Source organism: Protomyctophum parallelum (assembly GCF_964188405.1).
Source record: "Protomyctophum parallelum genome assembly, chromosome: 5".
In the NCBI taxonomy this organism is placed as follows: domain Eukaryota; kingdom Metazoa; phylum Chordata; class Actinopteri; order Myctophiformes; family Myctophidae; genus Protomyctophum; species Protomyctophum parallelum.
The window spans coordinates 36,727,230-36,744,912 of record NC_139702.1 but is presented as its reverse complement, the minus strand read 5'-3'; the positions used below and the strand labels follow the sequence as shown (position 1 = coordinate 36,744,912).

Below are 17,683 nucleotides of genomic sequence, written 5' to 3'. Positions count from 1 at the left end.
AGTATCAATACTGCAATGAAGAAATACTCTGTTACAAGTCAAAGTCAGGAATTCAAAAAGTAAATAAAAGTACACAAGTATCGGCATCAAAATATGTACTTAAAGTACCAAAAGTAAAATACTCATTATGAAGAATGTCTCGTTTCAAGTTTTGAAATGTATAAAAAAAAAGAAATCAAAATAGCAGATCGACAAGCTCACAATGCGCCTCATCGTGATGCATTGTGAGCTTGTAGATTGGCTCTTTTCAAATGGCCGAAATGTACCTTGTAAAAAAAAAAATGTACTTCCCGTTGATTTCACCATTTAAAGATCTGGGTCCGGATCCACTTTCGGATCCAGTCTGGGCTTTCTTCCTAATAGAAATGGCAAAATCAAGAGGAAGTTAACATTTTTATATTAAACAGTAAAAGGTTTGGTGATGTTCTATATTGTCTGAATCAACTTTGTTTGTGTTTGTTTCATCGTACAATTTAAGTCAATGAAGAGCTCATTTTGAATTATCAATTCAAACCTCTACAAAAGTGGTCTAAGTAAATGTACTTAGTTACTTTCCATCACTGGATACAGTTTCTGGATTATGGACTATGCTGTCAAATTGTCTCGAGTACAAAATACAAACGGATGCCATAATCTAAGGGTCCATTTTCAACACGAGTTAACGAAATGACGATTGTGATCCAGCTATATACACTTCACATGCTTGTATGATTCTATATTTCACTTTTGGTCAAAATAGATGTATCCGTTCTCTAATTCCTCTGTAACCATGCAGAGATCAACCGTAGGAGGAGGGCAGATCTTGAGAAGAGCAACAGTGATACACGTGTTACCTGGCAGGGAAGACGTCATGCTGACCTCCAAGGACACTCACCCAGGGGGAGACGTGGCCAGGCCACCCAGGCCACAGTGACCACCGTCTATGAATGCCGCAGATAGAGGGATCCCTAGTCCTACTGCATAATGCCTAGCACAGTGTTAGTTTTGACAGAACATTTAAAATGTTGACTTTTGAATAACACACCATTTAGTTTCAGTCATTTGAAATTGTTTAGTCTATAGTCTCGTCTTAGTCGACTAAATGGACACTGATCTGGTATTGTGGGAATGGATTCACACTTTTGGGTGGCCATAGCTAAGTGACCGATTTGACCCTTGGCTCGGCCAGATGGCTGTGTCTGAAATCACTCATTAATGACATCATTGCTGTCCCCGGGCCAGATAAACATCAGCATTTTGCTTTCAGCGCAATGCATGATGGTATATATAGGGTTTACTTTTCACAATGCATGATGGTATATAGGGTTTACTTTTCACAATGCATGATGGTATATATAGGGTTTACTTTTCACAATGCATGATGGTATATAGGGTTTACTTTTCACAATGCATGATGGTATGAGTTTGCAAATAGTGACCATTGGTTGTGCCCTACTTCTCACAATGCATTGTGGGTTAACTAAGATGGTAAAATTATCACTATACTGGACACCAGTAAACAATGGTACTGTAAAGTAGGGAGTGATTTCGGACACCCTACCCAGGCGCTGTATTAATAGTCCATTGTCATCTGACAAATATTCCAGGTATGTGCAAACATACGGTAATTAAGTCATTTTAAATGCCACAGCTGTTACCTGACAATCTCTGTGTGCGCGTGTGTGTGTGTGTGTGTGTGTTTGAGAGAGAGAGAGAGAGAGAGAGAGAGAGAGAGAGAGAGATTTAATTTTTAAATTGCTTGCAAAGGCCTTGCATGTATACACATACTGTTAATAAGAGAAGAATTGGAACAGACCAGCCCTGATGTATGTGTTTGCTAATGAGCCTGCGCTGACCCCTAGTGGCACGATTAAGTCACATATAGCAAACAGCCATCACTGCAGAAGTATTGTCTTCACTCGTTATGCTATTATACTGTATGGGTCTACTGTAGGTATCCACTTAAAATGTAGGGAGAGGGATTCCCTATATTGTCCGACTCCTAATTTACGATACCGGTATCAACCAATATCAACCGGTTGTGGAATCAACACATTAGGCCTAATTGTATTGTGATGCCTTGATGGATGCATTCATAAATGTAAGGTTTTCCAAAAAAAAAAAAAATCATCATAAATTCAGGAGAATTTTTAACACACTCACTGCCAGGTATTAATTAATTCATTCTCACTTAACCGCCAAGAATAATTTTCCAGCATTAATATACCCTGTGTTCTGTGTCATTTTGATTGCTTATCTCTGTGAAGTAAAGTTGGAAAAAACAAGACGCCTATTAATTGTCATAATATGAATCATGTGATCACAACTACAAACCCATTGCCCTCTACTGGGGACAATGAGTATTTTTTAAATGTCATAGTTCAAGATCTCATATTCTCCAATATTTGTTTATTCCAAAGTTATCATGAGCAGTCATGAGATATCAGCAGACCTGCTATACTATAATAATAATAATATTAATAATCATTATTATTATTATACTTCAGTGCACATCCTCCAGCGGAAAACCTTATGTTGCAATGGCTTTGCTTTTAAGACTCAAAAGACAGAGTCAAAAATAAATAAATAAATAAGCAAACCAAAAACATCATCATTAGGAGATCTAAAGGACTGATTAATATGATATATCTCAAATTCAATTCAAGAAAATAATTCTGATAGCAATATTTCAAAATCACATAACATTGAAATGTGCTCAGTCAAACTCATAACCACTCCAAATGCTTTTAAGTCAAAGATAAGCTGCAGGCTATTACTTAATTACCTATACTGCTCTCTCTGAACCAAACAAAGCTCAATAAATTTACTAAGCAAACGTTTTATAAACATGATTATGCCTAACAGATGTTAAATAAACAAGTATTCGATTAGACTAAATAACACAGCTCTTTCCAAATAAAATGTCCCAACATGAAAAAGACTAAAATCACATTTTAAGTTCTATTTCTGTTAAACAGAAAACACCGCTTAAAAAACAGTTTGCTTCAACCAGAAATATTACAACGTAAGTCTCTCTAATAAAAGGCATGGCACCCATCCTACCGGTATGTCAATGTAAGACTCAACTGAGACAAAAATGTATCTTCATATATATAAAATATATCTTATAAAAAACATAAATCACTTTCAATTAAATTTCACATGCCACTTGGTTAGTGTCCGTAGCTTGGTGGGAAGAGAGGCCATCATCAGTGGTTCTCTCCCACGGTACATGTCAAAATGCCCCAGAGCAAGACACCTCTCCCCTTACAGCTCCCTTTGATAACTCATCATGGGAATCTGAACAGTGATGTGTCATTCATGATCGATTCGTTCATAAGAACTAGTTCTTTGCTGTAAACGTTTTAAACTGTTACGTTCGCGCTTTCGTTCATGCCGTTCACCCCCCGCGCACACAGGCTGTTCCTCCCGCGATGGACAGACCATCAGACACATACAGACAGTGGTGCGGCAACGTTTTTCCCTAGACAATAGACATGCATGCGTATTGCCATTTTAATTGAAATAAAGGAAATAAAGCCTACTGTTGTTCCTGGACAAAAGACAGATAGTGTTAACATATCAAAATAAATAAATAGGCATGGTCCTAGTATAGACATAGGGTTCTAAGGGCTGTGCTGTGTTTCTGTGCAGTCAAGTCAGTGGGATCGGATGGACACTGTTGCTTGCAATAATAGCTCATGTGCTCCGCCGGGACCGGAAGCAGAATTGAACGTTGAGTGTGAGCGAATCAGTTGAACGGATCATTGCCGTGAACATGAACACAATCGTTCGTTCACTGATATGAACTGTTTTGCCCAACACTACCAAACAGCCATCAGCTGGGTGAAGCTGAAACTGAATTCCCCCCGGCGGGGTTTCTTATGTTTCCAAAAACATTCCATCAAATAAAACGTCTGTGTGTTTCAGACAGACTAAATGTTATGCCCAGTTGCATGCATCTGCATCATGCTCTTCTTTCCACAGTGCATCCATGGTGTGATTGTCATTTAATTTGATTTGACATGATTACAAACAGCACCGACTTAAAAAAATAAGTCATAATTCCATGTTCAAGATTATGTCTGTCGGCACATTGTCATGTCCCTCTTCATGTGACATACTCCAACAAGGTTAATCCCAGCTCGGATTCAGAGTTTCTGGAGACCACTTTGAAGCCTTTCTGTGGCTGAATCTTTTTTCTTTTTGAACAGGCTCTTGAGTTTTGAAGACTTCTTGCCCTTTTCTTTATCTTTGCTCTTTTCCACTCTTTTCTCAGGGGGTGATGTAGTGACAGATGGGTTGGCCACCATTTGCAGTGGTAGTGGTGGCTTCACCTCTCCCCTCATCATTACGCTCTGGGGCAGGTTGGGTGTCGAGACAGACAGGCCAGTCGGGGTGGCAGCCATGGACATGCAAGACTTCTCCAGGATTCCATCGTATACAAGCTGGCTTAACGGGCCGGAGGTGAAAAGCTCAGAGGATGTATTCCGTGGTGCAGTGGAGGTCATGGTGAGGTCGGGCTGTCCAGTACGACCCGGAGCTGAACTTGATTCAGATGCTGCAAAGTCCTCCCTCAGCACCCTCGACATAGGAATCTCCATCGCAACGTCGTCGTCATCTCCGTCACAGGAGATCGTTCCTGTAAGTGTGTCAACGGAACTCTCAATCGTCTCTCTGGAGATTCTTAATCCCAGAGAAGTGGTGGGCATGTCAACTTCATCCCTCAATAGTCTCCTGTTTGCCGGGGGTTCTAAACCCAACTCCTGCATCTCTCTAAAGACCTTACGTGAAGAGACATCTATGAGTGCTTCCGTTTTCTCTCTGGGTAGCATCGTTCTGCCGAGGCTATCTGTACAATACTCCTGTTCATCTCTAGATAAACTTCTGGTTGGGATTGAAGCACTCTCAGTCACCTTGTCCCATGACGCTCTCATAGGAGAATCGAGTTGTTGTTGTTCTCCTTTATCCCAACCAAAGTTTCTAGAACCTGCATCTATAGACATTCCCTTTGGATCTCTGGTCAATGTCATCCTCCTGGATAGTGGGTCGAATGGAAGCTCAAACTCATCTCGGAGCATCTTTCTTGAGGCAGTGTCCATCGAACCCCCCATCGTGCTTCGGGATAATTTTCTTTTAACCATATTTACTGGTGTGTCTAATTCATTACGAAGCATCATTCTGTCACCATCCAATGATAAATCACTTCTATCACTTCTATCTGAATCTGTAGCTTCTATAGATTTATCTCTCACCATCTTCCTGCTGGATACCACTGTGAATGGAGAATCTGTAGCTTCTATAGATTTATCTCTCACCATCTTCCTGCTGGCAACATCTGCAGAAGCTTCCGTCTCCTCCACAGAGGTCTTACGCACAGGAGATTCAATGGAATCCACCTCCATCTCATCACGATAGAACTTGCGAGAGGATAGGTCGATGGCGGTGGTGGTGGGTAATTTTAGACTTTTAATAGAAGCAGCAGGCATGAAGTCTGTGTCTGGGAACATCTCCAGGGAGTCTCTGTTGATGACAAGAATAGGAGAGAAAGAAAAGAGGAAGGAATTTAAGATGAGTGTCTGTCTGTACAGCAATCATTACAACACGGCAATGATGTAGTTAAAAGCAGCCCAATATATGCACACAGAATAACTCTTCCTACTTCCTTCACAGGTGTTACCAATGATACTAATTAAGGCTCTGTTCCATTAATAGGGGATTCACATTATGGTGAATGATGCATACCGTTCCCGGAAATGGATCGCCCAACCGTACCCGGGATCGCAATCAATCAAGTCTTGCTGCACCGTTACATTGCGCTGTTTAAGACCATCAGCGCACACTGCTTTAGTTGTGTATTGTTGTTATGTTATTATTATAACTCAAGACAATATCAGGAACACAGCCAAACTTTATTATTTGCTCTAAACTCTGAAAGTGACTCTTCTTCTGTGACAGGACATTTTCTGTCTCCCAAAGCCCCATAGTCCACAGCGCCCCTCTGAGGCACATAAGTTGAATGAAGCGAACCCGGGTGAGCTGTTGAATCTCAGCAAATGTGAATCATGGCCAGCGGGGACCAGGCAACCGTATTCAGGAATGGTTCGAATCAGACTCATTCCGTCTCAGTGTGAATCCCCTATTTATTAGAAAGTCTGAGAACCACTGCACACTGAGTGTGCAAATAATGGAACCAAATGGTTCCATTTGTACACTCTCAGTTACACACCCGCATGGGGCCATTTGGAACCCACTCAAGGACACTTTGAGACCCAATGGTGTAGCAGAGTGTTTCCAGTGAGCCAACATGCACAATAGCAGCACCCTGACTCTGTTTGACCTGAATGGAACGGACCCTTCATTAGTACCATCGGTAGGGAAGGAAGTAGGGAAAGGGCCCAAGTTCTTTCCAAAATGGGTGCATATAGCCCATTTAACAGCGAAACATATTCGTCCCAAAACGTCTCGGGATGCATGCAGTACGCACTCTCTCTTCTGGCTGTAGATGAACATCGCATCCTCTTCCTCAAAGCAGGGGAGCGGGGCTCGCATGGGGACCAGAAGGTCAGGGTCAGAAGAAATCGTAGAGATTGAGGGCTGGGTCACGACCCCCAAGCGGCGTGAACGGCAACTGGCGGAACCCTGAGTCCGCGGGGAGCGCATTGGTGGAACTGGAGTAAAAGGCAAAGAAATTTAAAAAATCACACCCGTGTGAAGTGAGGGGCTCTTATCATCGTGCATCATCAAGACGTCAAATAGTCACTATGCCTATTTGCTCAGACACTATGACGTAAAATTCTCCATTCATTGTCAATGGGAATCTACACTAATAGCCGAGTATAGGAGGGGCTAGTGCCCCTCAATAAAACAAGTGTGAAATGAAGATTTTCATCGCTGGAGTCACTTTAACCATCATTAGTGTTACCCACCTGGCGCCTGTGGTATAATGGGAGACCCGGGGTCTTCGAACAGATCCTCCATGGATCCATGGTGGGAGCTGTGGCCTGAGTAGGACGGCTGAGCTACCCTGGCGAAGCACAGAGCGTTGGGGTCCGAGTAGAGCTTGGTTGTGAGGTTTGCCAGACCGGCGTTCCTGATGAGGTACAAGCCACAAATGCGCTCGATCTGCTGCCAGCGATGGAGGCGCTCTCGAAGGCAGGCCGTCACCTCGCACAGGGAGTTTCTGCGGGGCGTAGAAGCATTCATAAAACAGGGGTGCACAAACCTGTTCAACAATCTAGGAAAAAACATTTCCTGGGGAGGGGGGGGGGGGGGGGGGGGACACCATCCAGATCGGTCATCGGACCATCATCACACTAGTCAACATGCTCACAAGCTCGAGTTTGTCAATGTATTGAAGGGCTGTGCAAAACAATAAGACACACCTGAGTACCGCCATATTCGTTTTCATAATGCTGAATTATTATCCAGATCCTCATATGAATATATATCCAGGACTTAACGTTCTCCGGCACTACATTGCAGACATTTTTCTCTATGTTTTAATATCCAACTGGGATGCATTTTAAACGTCAAGGCATGAAGGTCCCAAATGGCAATCACATTCACAACACAAAACACATCAATACATTATCAGGAAATACGGTCAGATTTTCATGCATGCATTTTCATAACCATGCCAGAGAGGGATGTCCGTGTCTGCTGGAATGTCCCATAGGCCAGAGGGACTGATGCCGTTTATGTGCAAGGTGGTTAACCCTAAAAACTCATCATCAATACAAACATTTACTCCTCAGTCCTCTCTCACGCCCACACATGCACACAAACACATCTGACACACTCAACGGACATTGTGTCCGACTTACTTTGCCTCCAGTATCTTGTGGTCCACCAGATCCAGAGAGGAACTGTGAGCCACATGGAGGGTACCAAGGAATGAACTCCTCTTCTTCTTGATCTTCTCTGCCTGGATTCAAGACATAAGGACACATGTCAGCAAGTCTTTAGCCTCTCACTTCATAGACTAAAGTCAGTAGATTCATACATAAATACACAAATAGACAGATCAATAGATACAGATATATAACTACCTTTTCAGACAGACAGACAGACAGACAGACAGACAGACAATCCATTACCTCTTCTTTGGCACTGCCCAGTTGCAGCTCAGCGCCGTGCTTCTTGACGTTGTAGTACTGGACCTCTACCTCATGGGTCAACTGCAGCCACAACTGGAGGGCTTCTGTTGCAGACCAGCTGGCTTGCATGTCTTTCTCTGCCTGTTTAAGAGCTCCTCGAACCTGGGGCATAACACACCAGCCAAAGGTCAGCTAGGACTTCAAGTACCTGCCTTTTCATTTTATTTATTTATTGATTGATGAAAAGTTGTGAATTTCTAATATTTAGAAATAATGCAACCCATGAAAATGGGTCCCGCGACCTAAACATGGGACCCCGACCCAGTGTGTGGGAATGAGTGCTCGACGCTCTACACACCTGCTCCAGCTCCTCCTCTGCGTATCGGAGCCGGCTGAGCTCACTCACTGCTCCCCGTCTCAGCTGGTGGAAGCGGTGGGCCTCCTCCTGGGCCCCCATGATCTCGTCTCTCATCTTCTCCTCCAGGTTCTGCTTCTCCTCGGCCACGTTGCGCTTCTCCTCCTGGGCTTGCTCCAGCCTAACACAATCACAACAATTCTTTTGAGTGCACAGTGCACCAATGCACGCGCACACAGACACACTACAGCAGTGATTCACAAACTATTTAGCCTGTGAGCCAAAAGAGATGTCTCCCCGGGACCCCAAATTAGTGTCGCTAGTGGCTCCGCAGCACATTGTGAGCTTGTAGTTCAGCTATTTTCACTACTACATAAACATTTGTTTTCTAAATTATGGAATTATTTCTTCATGGAATTAAAAACAAAATGTAGGGAACAAAACAAATAAAGGGACCCATATAAATGTCCACGACACACAAATGGGCCCCGACCCAGAGTTTGGGAACCAGTGCACGACAGTATAAACTCACTGCTCCTGCAGCTCTCGGAGGCTCAGTTCGGCTGTCTGTAGACTCTCCAGGTCCTTCATCATCCTGGTGATGTGGATCTTGCTGGACTTGCTCTGGGCCTGAGCAAACCAGCAGCCTCCCACTCCCATCACCACGGACACTACCAGTAGCAGATCCTTCATGTAGTTGTGAGGAGGACCTACACATATAACAGGGGAACAGGTCAGGAATTCAACTCAATGAAGACTTTTGCTAATGTAAGTTGTGTCAATGTGTGCGCTGTACATTCAAATTCAAGAACCAGTAACTCCCCACCGGGTAACTTTTATTTTTTTAATCCAAACAAACCGGCCCATTGTGAGGACAAGCCACAGACAGAGGACAGGCAGGTAAAGCCAGACTAAATGGGAACTGATTAAATGGTGGTAGATGGGCAGAAGGTAAAGAAGTTAGAGTGGTGTTCTCCTTACGTGTGGGTGGTCCAAACAGCACCACGTCCAGAGCTTTGATGCTAAGCTTCTGTTTGTCTCTGTGGTCCTGGACCTTGAGGTGGCCGCTCAGGAATGATGGTTCTTGGGCTGCAATCCTACACACAAACAATTATAATAGTAACCATGTTGCCCAACCAATCTTCCCCATGGGAACTATTACACTTCTACCTTACGATACATGCGTAAAGTAGACCTACATTTAAAGTATACCGGTATGAAACATTGCATGACTGTATCAGTATTTTGGAGATGATTAGTACTAGTTCAAGTATCGGAAAGTACTCTACCTTAATTCGTATCATAAATTAAAATTACTATTCAAATGTGAACTGGCCATAGTGTAGCCCTCACCTGGGGAGGGTGTTTCCATTGACCCTGAAGTCTTTGAAGTTCCTTTCGTACTGTGGCAACTCCACAAAATCCTTTAGCCAGCGAAGCACATCCTCTTGAGTCCAGTTATGAACTGAGAGGAGAAACCACAAGGGAATGCCACGTGAGAGATGGAAGTGTGAGAGGGAATTGCTAAATACTTTGGACAGAGTCAGAGACACAGTTTCATTCTTACCTTTCCCTGACTATCTCACACACACACCCCCCCACACACACCATCCTTTTATTGCTGTATATGATATTCTACTGATTTTTATTAATTAGATTAATTTTATAAACTCTGACACTAGAGGTTAGAGGTTATAATTTCAACCCTGAAACCCTAAAACAGCCTCTTGAAAAGTGAGGACTAGAAAACTTTCATAACTTTCCCAAAATGTCTATTGTGATGACAATTGTTTCTCATAAAGATACCAGCGCGCACACACACACACACACACACACACACACACACACACACACACACACACCTTCAGACGTCTTCCATCCTCTCCAGAGCTCCTCTACTGTGATATGTTGATCTTCTCTGTGCAGGTGGCTGTGTTTGTTGGTCTGCTGTTGCTTCATGTCCTCAATTATGAACTACATGACAGACAGAAAGAGACAGACAGACAGACAGTGACAGGCAGAAAGAGAGAGAGAGAGAGAGAGAGAGAGGTGTCAAAGTCATCATCAACACAAATTCAATACATAAGGCTAGAGGTCACAGAGAGACAACATTAGCCGAACAGATACTCGACTCAGTATTAAAAATAAATTAGCAGTTGCAAGATTTTATGGGTCGCACTCAGAGTGCCTCAGAGTTAGTTTATTTTATTTATCCATGTCTTTACAAGAACGGACAAACGTTTCGGCTATCCGGCCTTCGTCAGTGTCAGATGTGGTAAGATTATGATTTTTTTTGTTCCCATGTTTCGATGTGGGAAAAGAGTGGATCTACCCCACGCTAATTCAGCATTCATTGATGTATAATCATGTTGTGTATTTTATTTTATTTGTTTTAAATTAAAGAAACATGATATAATGTTCATTGGAGAAACGTCAAGGATACAAACACAAGAAAGCCGTGCAACTTGTTTCCATTGTTGGGAATAAGTCCCCATATTCATGTGGGGGTCGTTGACATTAAAGAGTTTCTGAACCACTGCTGTGTATAAGTGCGTGTGCACTTGTGAGAAAGTGTGCACAGGGAGGCTCCCGGGGTGTGTTTTGGGAATGTGTCCTTGGCTGTAAATGGAGCCTTCATGTGATGGCTGTAGAAAAGCTAATGGCTGTCTTCGGAGGAACTCTTGCCCCTCCCTTCACGTCTCTATGGTTACGGCAACCCGAGCCGTGGGATAGTGTATCCTATGGAAGACATTCTGGAGCAGCGTCATAACCTTCTGGAATTCTGAGTTTACAACCAAACCTACTTATAACTAGAGGTCCATTCACACTCTGGGTGGAAACACTTAATCACTCTGGACGGGAACCAAAACATGCAAAAATATCAAATTGCATGTCCACATGCACGGATACATACTGTTGCACGTGCGAGATAAACTGAGGCATCCACTTTCATAGCCAAATGGCCAAACTTCTGTAGCTAGAGTTGATTTGACCATCTAACAACTGGACAAATCTTAACACAGTTATATTTTTGTCTCACTGACTTGGTTCACTAATTTAACATGTCAACTTCAAGTACACTTTTACGTCTGGTCTGCCATGTGAGCTGAAAATATTTGCCTTACAGCGATTATTCACTCATATCTTAAGGGCATATTTCCAGCATATTATTATTTATCACACTTCTCTTTTCCTTAGAGACAGCAAAAAGAAACAAAATGTAATTTATTCATTGTCTTTTCTTTTTCTTTGTTTGTTCATTCTACTTTTTGTTTTATCCAAATAATGAAAACTGTGCTAATGCCAGTTCAAGCATTTTTCAAGGACATGATTATGAATAAATCTGGTCTGGAGCCTCAGAACAAATGTCACTTGTAAAAGCAGGATTACTCTGTTGCTATCCTAGTATTCAAATTGTGGGATCAAATCATAGCACCTGTTGTCATACATCTGTTTTCCTGTATTATTTTCCTCTCCATCAGCCCCATAACACGCTTCCACAGCACACAAACACACGTCTATGAAAAGCACACGTTCATACGCACACATGCAGAACACACACACACACAGACACACACAGACACACACACACACACACACACACACACACACACACACACACACACCATGTGTAAACAACCAAAATGAAGAAAGCATCTGAAACTGTAATGTGCGTTTACAAAACTAAATAAAATCATTTCCTCATAGTTTTTGCTTTTGTGAATAAATTTTTATACTCATACAAGCATAATTTTCTTAAATGCATCTTGCAATTTCTTAGATTTCTTTATTGCATGATGTTTTGTTGAGATTTCACACACACACACACACACACACACACACACACACACACACACACACACACACACACACACACACACACACACACACACACACTGCTAAGTTAAGGTTTGTGTACCTCCACACTCTCCTCCACTTCGATGCCTCCGTCCTGGTCATCGTCCATCATCTGGTGGATGTTCCTCAGAGCCTCCAGGCTGTAGCGGTCCGCCTCGCTCATGCAGTGTGGAGACACCATCATGCATGGGTCTGCACGGTCCAGGGGAAAGGCAACATTTGCGCATCAGTCACATTCTCGCCATGAAAGGATTTGCAAAATAGACGTTTTTTCTAAAATAGCAGATCTAGTGCTATGAGATTGTAGATCTGCTATTTTTGCAGATGCTTAAAATGATTGTGATATAAGTGACATAGGTGCTTTCACGTTTGTAATGGGTTAACAGAACCTTTTCTTTTTACAGCCTGAACCTGCTCAGGATGAGAATAATACATCTATGCATGTTTATTGCATATTGTGGAATAAAAATACTGACTTTTACTGACTGTAAAAATTGTCCATTCAGCTTAGAATACATAGAGTAAGGAGTTTTTTTATCCCACGATTTTGCAACCCATTTTCACCCAGTGTCAATTATCTAATAATAATAATAATAATAATAGAGTTTTCCCGGCTGGACGTAGCACATGGAAGGAACACGTAATTGCGACATGTTCCTTTCCCCTCCATCAGGCGCCCCGGCTGGCCAGGTGGAGGTAGTTTAGAGACCAGGATTACTGCATGTTTTTTGTGAGGGTACCTACCCTAGGGGACACGGGGAGAACATGTAGAGAGAACACGCCCCCAGCGGGAATAGAACCCAGGACCTTCTAGCTGTGAGGCGACAGCACTACCGACTGTGCCACCGTGGCCCCTAGTAGTAAGGATTTTTGCCCTGCTGTTGATTTGCACTGGTAAATGGAAGGAGGGATGAGAGGTTCTAATTGATTTAGTCGTTCATCCCAAATTATGACGGTAACTTGTCATTGTTCCGACTGCTCATTAGTTTGACCCATACTAACCCTAACTCAAACCCTAACCATAACCACCCGCGGAAGCCACAGGGTGAGTCTTAACTGGCCAAGTAGTCGGACTAACAGGATGTCGGACAAATGCGCAGTCCCCATGAACGTTTACTCTTACTCTTTTTTACTCTGAAGAGCGGCTACCTACCTAGGACATTGTAACCATAGCTAAAATAAATATACTGTATATTTATCACTTAAGTTATCAGTACATTATTTGTATATAATTTTACCACATAGACCTCATTGTGGTTGACTTCACTTAGGTATTTGAAAGGTTTTGCATACTTAACTGTACCTATTTGCTGTATATGGGTGTTTACGAGTGTAATATGATGACTGAGCACTTTAAATTCAGTGGTTCTCAGAGTATGGTCCGATCAAATTATTTTGTGCAATTAAATGGGCAGCTAGATGATGATAAAAGGGTGAGCATGTGAATACCAATGATAAGTAGGTCTACCATTTCAGGATGTTTATTAATGAATTAGCCTACATTGTTTCGGTACTTTGGTGTTTAACCTTTTAGCATTCCTACTTCCTCTAGTGTTAACTCTAAACATGCTGGAGTTCTTGTCCAGCCTAGAGTAGAGCACAGGCTTAAACTGTGGAAAGTCCACACAAGCCCCTGGACTCATTTTACCACTCAGCTCTGAGATGAATTACTGGTGACAATAATCGTTGGCACCTCTTCATGTATAAAGGCCTGGTTGGAAAATCAGTAATTTCACCACCATATATTTAATCCATGTTAAATCAGAACACTCGTCGGTCGTCGCATTTTAACTCGTTCTGGCTGGTAGGGCTGTCACGATTACAAATTTAAGTTGCAGATTAATAACTGCGATTAACAGTTTAATTGTGTTTTTGGCACTGAACATTGGAACTTTGTTATGAATCTAAATACATTTTCAGCTTCCCAGCTTTGTAATTAAACATTGCACAAGGCATATATGACAAGTAACTTAAATATAAATAAATGAATGACGCAATAGCTGATCTAAGCGTGTAGATCTGCAATTTCTGCCTTTTTTCTTTTTTCTAATAACTATTATGAAAAAATAATATGAAAATGTTGCAACCCACTGCTCAAATGTACAGTATGGTATAGGCCTATTAGCCTATATTCCATGTACAGCATCCCTCCAGTCCAGTCTATTATATGTTCTTGGTGAGTCAGAGTTGTTTGTTCTCCGTGACTCATACAGTTAAAGGGATTGTGGTTCAAAGGTCTGTTGGTAAAGACTAAAGAGCCCCTGCCAGCCAACAGGGTTGAAGTTATTTTGTTAAGAGATAAATCTCTATATTCCGGTTAATTCTTGGAGTGTTTGTTCAGTAACAGGGCTCTCCAAGTTTAGTGAGCAGAAAATGCATTTTCAATCAGAGGATAGAACCCATACAATATAGCCTACATAAATAACACACAAATAAATTATCAGACAAAATTGGAACTGGAACACTATCAAATTGTAGCTGATAAATGGATACGGTGTCTCTCGAGTGGATGAAATTGACAACCCTGCACCTGCAAATAATTTTCTGTTTACTAAAGAGCTGAGAGATCGGTTACTGAACAAACACTCCATTACAAATCAGAATATAGAGCTTCAACTTGTAAGTAGGCATACATACATAAACAAACAAGCAAATCACTTTCTCTGGGACAATTGTTTAGCCACTGTTTGATTAAATTCAGCCCAAGACTAAAGTGGTATCTAGGCTAACATGATTTAATCCAGTAAAATGGACCAACACTAATTTGATTGAAGTGTTTCAATGCGTCACAGGGTGCAGAAAGAAGTAAACAAAACAAGCATGACATTTCTGAAACAAATGCCACAAAATGAGATAGTTGACTGAAATTGCAAAGTAAAAAAATATACCCCTTAGAATGTCCATTGCAGAAACATGTACACGGTATATCATTAATAATGAATGTGCTCATGTTCACCACTTTAAAGTTGCAGCTGCAGGTTGAGCCTATAGCCTACTCAGGCCTTTAGGTAGTTTAACCTATACATTATACAATATATCATAATTTATTGATTAATATTTTGTATTAATAATCTCAAACTGCAAAACAGCTAAACAGTGGAGTATAAAGTAGCCTACAATATTTTCCTCTGAAATGTAGGTAGGCCTGGAGTGGAGTGAAATGGAAATAAAGTATAGGTAGGCCTACAAGCAAACGCCTCTAAAATTAAGCAGCCTTTTTTGTACCAATTATGGCCATGCCCGTGGAATGGAACGAACATTGATTGATTGAAATATTTATTAACAGTTTGTAGAATGTACAGTACATTTTAAGCACAAACTCAATACAAAGACTGTCAACTGTGAGTGGACGACCCAATTAAGCATTACACTTCACATCAATCCTGTCTTGGACTAATAGACGGACAGATTTATTTGATCGATTAGCCTAAACCAGCAGTCCAAAATTAGCCTGCCCTGGCCTGCATCAATGCCATATTTGTTGATAGAACATGCATTTCTCACAGAGGCCAGCATTTTTGTTGCGCGCACACGGTCAGACAGACGCAAATACGAGTATAATTAACAGTATAATTTGGAGCAGCTACGTCATCATTTCGTCTTTGCATAGTCATGTCGCTGGCTTCCATTGACATGACTAGATAGACGGCATCTTTTACATCTGCACGTGTGAACGCACCATTCACCTCATCAGTGATGAGAACTCAGTTGTTCAAATATCAGTTCAACCTGAAACCAACTAACTTCATCGCGGTGTTGACAGAGTATGGAAAGTGCCCGAGTGCATATATAGACTATAGGCCCCAGGGGTGCGTCTAGTCACGCCATATGTTATGTGTATTGGGTTAGGGGCCAGGGCGTTATAGGCTACGTGTCCCCATGGGACCTATAGGCTATCTCGTCCACCACAGGTGATCCAAAGATGTCGGACACGACGGACAGTGACTGAATTTGAGGCACGGTCAACTCTACCTGGACTGAATGCGAGTGGCCTACCTGTAGGGCTGAACATTGTACTTCCACCGGGGAAGCTGTACGCTGATCCGCGGTGGTCGTCATGGTGGGAGCCGCCGCTGTCGACACCTCCTTGCCCGGCTACAGAGAGGGCGAAGCGGCAGAGCAGCAGCACGACCGGGGTCAGCAGCAGCATCATAGCAGCGGTTGACTGTCGGGTGGCCAGCAGCGATATAGGATCCACAAAACAGATGGGAGTGGTGACCGGGTCCAAGTTGGGCCCAGTGCCTGACAGTGCGCGAGAGCGTTACACGATCTGGGGTTCTATTAACGGCACCTCTAAACACTAGCAGTCAGCGAAGTTGTAAAATGAAACTGTTTTAAATGTAATTGTTACACAAGAAGAAAAACATAACTGAAAAAGTGCTGAAAGTTTAGATATGATAATGTCATGTCATCCACAGAAAGGCCGTGCGTAAAAATGCTCCAACATGGACAATATGCCATGTGAATGCTTACCTATAGGCCTACTCGCTCTATTGGGAATTATCGACTTTGCCAAACTAAAACTCAAATGGACCTAAATGTGAGACAGCGAGAAGAAAAACAAAACATCCACGACGGTTTAAATTCCATGATGGCACACGCCGCACACCGGTTCCATAATCCAGATTCCACGGAGAGCAGATCTTGAGCGCAGACGCAGTAGTTCCAAATCCCATTCACATAGTTTAGGCTAGATCATGTAAATTCTAAAGTGCATGTCATGGTGGTCCGTAGAAAAGTGAAAAACAAGTGTGGCAAGAGTTCTTCCGTTACCGTTTCCAGAAACTAAAGTGTCTCTTCTAATAGCACTGCAGCCTACAGAACCTTGAGCTTGAGCAACGAACTCATCCCTTCCCGAACAGAGTGCGTGCGTACTATATGGTAAAACGCCTTACGCCGGCCAGTGAGTGACGTCCATTGCTTTTCCGAGAGCCGCAAGCAACGGACATGACACCCTCACACACGCACGCTCCCACGCCACGCGCACACACACACACACACACACACACACACACACACACACACAAGCTTGCAGACATGCCAGACATACACACACCATAGAGGCACGGTGACGGTGGGCACCCATACAACAGAGCAAACTTCTTAAGTATCTACATATCTGGGATTTGGATGGATTTAAATTGTTTGGTCAGCTGTTGCTGCCTGGATACAATATATCTGGGCCTCTGACTTGCCTATACAAGTTGCATATTGCTGCATTCCTCCTCACGCACGTGTGCGCATGCATGCACCATCATCGCTGGGCTATATTTGAGATTAAATTGAGTGAACTATATATTAGGTTTAACCTCAGAGGACAAGCAGCACGCACACAAACACAGTCAACAGTAGGGTTAGAGACAGTATCAGCTTTCTCTCTTGCAAGTCTAAA

The 17,683-nt window shown here is 42.5% G+C and overlaps 1 protein-coding gene across 1 annotated transcript; it reads right to left on the bottom strand.

Moving 5' to 3' along the window:
• Nucleotides 1–1,819: 1,819 nt before the first annotated feature.
• Nucleotides 1,820–17,170, bottom strand: LOC310859132 (stromal interaction molecule 2-like). The gene is made up of 12 exons (XM_083765533.1): nt 16,288–17,170; nt 12,353–12,483; nt 10,296–10,407; nt 9,787–9,898; nt 9,415–9,530; nt 8,966–9,143; nt 8,437–8,614; nt 8,079–8,240; nt 7,806–7,906; nt 6,909–7,162; nt 6,467–6,650; nt 1,820–5,502 (listed from the first exon to the last, which is right to left on the bottom strand). The coding sequence occupies exons 1-12, from the start codon at nt 16,442–16,444 to the stop codon at nt 4,131–4,133; spliced, it is 3,057 nt and encodes a 1,018-aa protein (XP_083621659.1). The 5' UTR covers nt 16,445–17,170; the 3' UTR covers nt 1,820–4,130.
• Between the last annotated feature and the right edge of the window lie 513 nt (nt 17,171–17,683).